General features: G+C 42.7%; 1 protein-coding gene across 1 annotated transcript; it reads right to left on the bottom strand.

The window, feature by feature from the left end:
* Nucleotides 1-1,986: 1,986 nt before the first annotated feature.
* LOC134800301 (histidine-rich glycoprotein-like) lies at nucleotides 1,987-2,941 on the bottom strand. Its single transcript, XM_063772834.1, has one exon. The coding sequence runs from the start codon at nucleotides 2,832-2,834 to the stop codon at nucleotides 2,112-2,114; it is 723 nt and encodes a 240-aa protein (XP_063628904.1). The 5' UTR covers nucleotides 2,835-2,941; the 3' UTR covers nucleotides 1,987-2,111.
* Between the last annotated feature and the right edge of the window lie 1,403 nt (nucleotides 2,942-4,344).

Genomic DNA, 4,344 nt, shown 5'->3' with positions numbered 1-4,344 from the left:
GTAGGTATTTAGCGAGTATATCCGGGTTTTATGTTATTAGAAAATAAAATATCAGACTATTGTCATTTTTTATGACCTTTCTTCTTCTTCTTCCTCAGCGAGTATGCGCCCACTGTTGGGCATACGCCTCTCCAAATCTCCTCCAGGCAGCCCGATTTGCTGCTTCTCTCCTCCAGAGTGGGCCTGCAATCTTTTTAATATCATCCTCCCATCTTGTTGGAGGTCTGTGATCTGGTCTTTTTGAACGAGGCCTCCACGCTAGGATACGCTTGCCCCATCTCATATCATCTCTGCGACATATGTGCCCGGCCCAGGCCCATTTCAGAGTAGCAATCCGTCGGCCGATGTCTACTACTTTGGTCCGACGCCGGATCTCCTCATTTCGGATTCTATCGCAGAGAGATATACCGAGCATACTGCGTTCCATCGCTCTTTGTGCAACTTTAAGCCTCTTCATTCCGCACATCGATCGTTAGTGTCCACGTCTCGAAAGCGTAGGTCATAGCGGGCAGTACGCACTGGTTAAACACCTTGGTCTTCAGTGATTGTGGTATTTTGGCTTGAAACACATGCTTTAGTTTACCAAAGGCAGCCCAGCCCATCTGTATCCTCCGGCTGATCTCCGCCATCATCGAATCCGCCCCAAGCCTTATTTGCTGTCCGAGATAGTTGTATTCTGTCACTTGTTCTAAACGCTGTGTATCCAATGATATGGGGCTTTGGGATAAGTCTACTGTTGCCATAACTTTTGTTTTGTCCATATTCATTTTCAGCCCAACACTTAGCGACGCGGCATACAATTCCTCCAGCATAAGTTGTAGGTCGTGTGCATTTTCGGACAAAACGACGATATTATGAGGTTTATGACCTTTAGTAGGTACGCATAAAGGAGAGTTTCGTACCTTCATACCATACGAGTAAAACTTCATAAAAACCATACCAAATTTCATTTAAATATACAATAGCGTAGTTTTGGTGAATGACTGTGAAATACTGTCAGACAAAAGGAAGGACGGACAGAACGAAACTAAATATAACTAAGGGTTCTTTGCCATTTTAGCTGCAGAACCCTAAAAAGTTAGCCATAAACTTGATCTTAGCTATATTATGGTCATTGACCTACTTTACATCAGAGATTGATTCGCATAGTGTGCCGACACACGTCACATGCTCATATATTAGTCATAAATAAAGAACTTAAACAAGGTTTATTTTACGAGTATAATAACGAAGTACCGGTTGGGAAACGGTAAATATTTCAGAACTACTTAGCACGTAGTAAATGCTTAGCACGAATCATTACTCTCAATTAAATTTTATTGGGTCTTTCTTATATACAGGGTGGCCAAAAATAAGTGCATTCCCGTCGCCAGGGAGGTTTTTAGATTATACTGAGCAACTTTTACTATGAGAGCAGCACCGAAATAAAATAAAAAATTGTCTGTTTCATACATTTTGGCTGGTCCATTTTCTTCTATTCTTTGCCGTTTAGTTCATTATCAAATATTAATTGTATAAGATGACTAAAGTTTAAAACACATAGTTATACAGGTATTAAATATGTAGGTATTGTAGGTACATAAACTTGACAACCATAACGAACACATTGCTAAGTAAGGTTCGGACGCCTAATGGTTGAACTTCAAACTTACCAGTAATTTAGTACGACGGGGGCCGAAACTACCAAGATCATAAAATAGTCGATTATTAATTATGATTTACTTCGACGTAGGCTTCCAACTTTATTCTACTTACTAAGGATTGTTTACGGCTGTTCTAAAGTACAAAGTACATTGAAGTGCCTATCAAAAATGTTTGCGCCAAGGATAAATTTATTTAAATTTAATTAAATCACGTCGTCGCTGATATCTTTAGTTAGGTACTTTTCAAGTAATGGAACGCAGTAGAATTGAATTTTCCTTTATTCTTTACAAAACCACACAAAACTAATGAAGTATCATACACACGTACCGATTACAGACACATTAGCTCTTATATAAAAATCAACAAAGTATCAAAATTAAATAACAATAAAAAACGACTAAAATTGGCTTTTCTATAAAACCCACACGTTTCTAGGAAAAATATCACAGCTCAAATTTGATAAGAGATCAATGCTTTCCATGATGGAAGCCCCACTCCTTTCCGTCATGGTGACCACCTTTCTTACCATGGTCATGGTGGTGATGGTGGTGCTCTTCGTGACCGTGGTGGCCCTTATGTCCTTTATGATCTTCGTCATGATGATGCTTGTCATGATGACCGTGCTTGCCATGATGGTGTTCATGATGACCGTGCTCGTGGTGTCCGCCCTTTTTGTGGTCGCCGCCGTGTTTTTCGTGATGTCCGTGGTGTTTGCCGTGCTTGTGATGTTTGCCCTCGTGATGATGATCGTCATAGAAATCATGGTCCTTATGGAAGTGATCCTTATGGTACTTCTTATGGTAACCTTCAACCTTTTCACCTTTATCATGATGTTTCTTATGGCCGTGTTTGCCACCTTTATGATGGTGTCCGTGTTCATGATGGTGACCGTGATGGTCGTGTTCATCGTGATGCTTTTTATGATGGCCGCCATGTTCCTCGTGATGACCCTCATGATGATGTTTTCCGTGGTCACCGTGGTCTCCCTTGTGGTGATGATGATGCCCTTTATGGCCTTTGTGTCCTTTTTCCCCATGTTCGTGATGGTGGTGGGCGTGATGCTCTTTGCCGCCGCCAGACTCATGATGATGGCCTTTGCTCTCGGCAGGAACCAGATCCTGAGTCTGGTCTATCTGCCTGGCGTACGCCGCCACAAGGCAGACTAGTGAGACTGCTACAACCAACTTCATTGTTGGTTGAGTTTGTTTTGTGATCGATGAATGTTATCTTATCTATTTATAGTCTCAAATAAAATGAAGAAAGCGTTCCGCAACTCAGGGACAAGGTTCAGTTGCATACTCCATTGAGCGCTGGACCGTTACAAAGTGTAACTGTATTGTGTGGTTCGTTTGTGTCAGTTTTATTTTGTTTTTGATATGTTTACTCAATAATTTATATAGTAGTAGATACTACGTGTATTTTAATTAAAGTACCTACCTACCGTAAAATCAGCTAACTTTAGTCCACAACTTAGGTAAGGTCCAATGGTCCAAATCCAAATTCCAGTAAAACATGTATGAGTATTTTTCAAATTATGTTGAGTATTTAATATAGAAAGAGCATTAGCTAAGCTCCAAAATAAATGTTCCTAATGTAATCTGTTTTTTTCCTAATTAAAATTATTAGCAGTCAGTTTACAGTGTATACATATTTCATGTCATGTTAGATAGGTTAGTAGCGAGAATAACAATAAACTAGATATGGCGTAGGGATGTGACGACCCCATCGCCCGCTGGTTTTACCAGTGCAATCAGTCAACGCAGGGCAGCTTGTGGCGAGCTGTTGGGGATTAGCGACCTCACGTACCCGAGTGCTCCTGGGGAGTTCTGTTACCCGCAAGGAGGGCGGGTGGGACAGGATTCTCTGCCTCTGGCTTGCCTTAGCCGGCCGGCCAGAGTGGAGTCGTTAGAGCTATAAGCTCCAGGGGTGGAAGTGAAATATGCATAAGACGCGAGTTGGCACAGTGGCTGTTAACAGCCACTGGGTAGAAAGCGGCGCACACCTCTCGACACCCCTGAGCCGCTCACACCGGTGTTGCCCTTGAGCCATCCTAGATGTCGCTTTTTGTGGGGGCCCATCTTGTGAGGGCGAGTCACCGTCTGCCGGAAATAAAATTGCATACCGTTTTATTAGGCAGGCGTCCGGTTTTTAGGGTTCCGTACCCAAAGGGTAAAACGGGACCCTATTATGAGGGTTCCGTACCCAAAGGGTAAAACGGGACCCTATTACTAAGACTTCGCTGTCCGTCCGTCCGTCCGTCCGTCCGTCCGTCCGTCCGTCTTTCACCAGGCTGTATCTCACGAACCGTGATAGCTAGACAGTTGAAATTTTCACAGATGATGTATTTCTGTTGCCGCTATAACAACAAATACTAAAAACAGAATAAAATAAAGATTTAAATGGGGCTCCCATACAACAAACGTGATTTCTGACCAAAGTTAAGCAACGTCGGGAGTGGTCAGTACTTGGATGGGTGACCGTTTTTTTTTTGCTTTTTTTTCGTTTTTTTTTTTTTTGCGTTATGGTACGGAACCCTTCGTGCGCGAGTCCGACTCGCACTTGCCCGGTTTTTTTACCCCATAGCTCAGTACTTAGTCCATCGCTTTCACCCAATAACCTAGTTCATTTTAGATACCATCAACTCTCAATAGCCCTTACACCCTGGCGGGTGCTGCCTCTGCGTGCGTCCCATGACACGGG

The sequence above is a fragment of the Cydia splendana genome, chromosome 1, assembly GCF_910591565.1.
Source record: "Cydia splendana chromosome 1, ilCydSple1.2, whole genome shotgun sequence".
NCBI classification, from domain to species: domain Eukaryota; kingdom Metazoa; phylum Arthropoda; class Insecta; order Lepidoptera; family Tortricidae; genus Cydia; species Cydia splendana.
The sequence above is the reverse complement of the archived record's forward strand: the minus strand, read 5'-3'. Positions and strand labels throughout refer to the sequence as shown.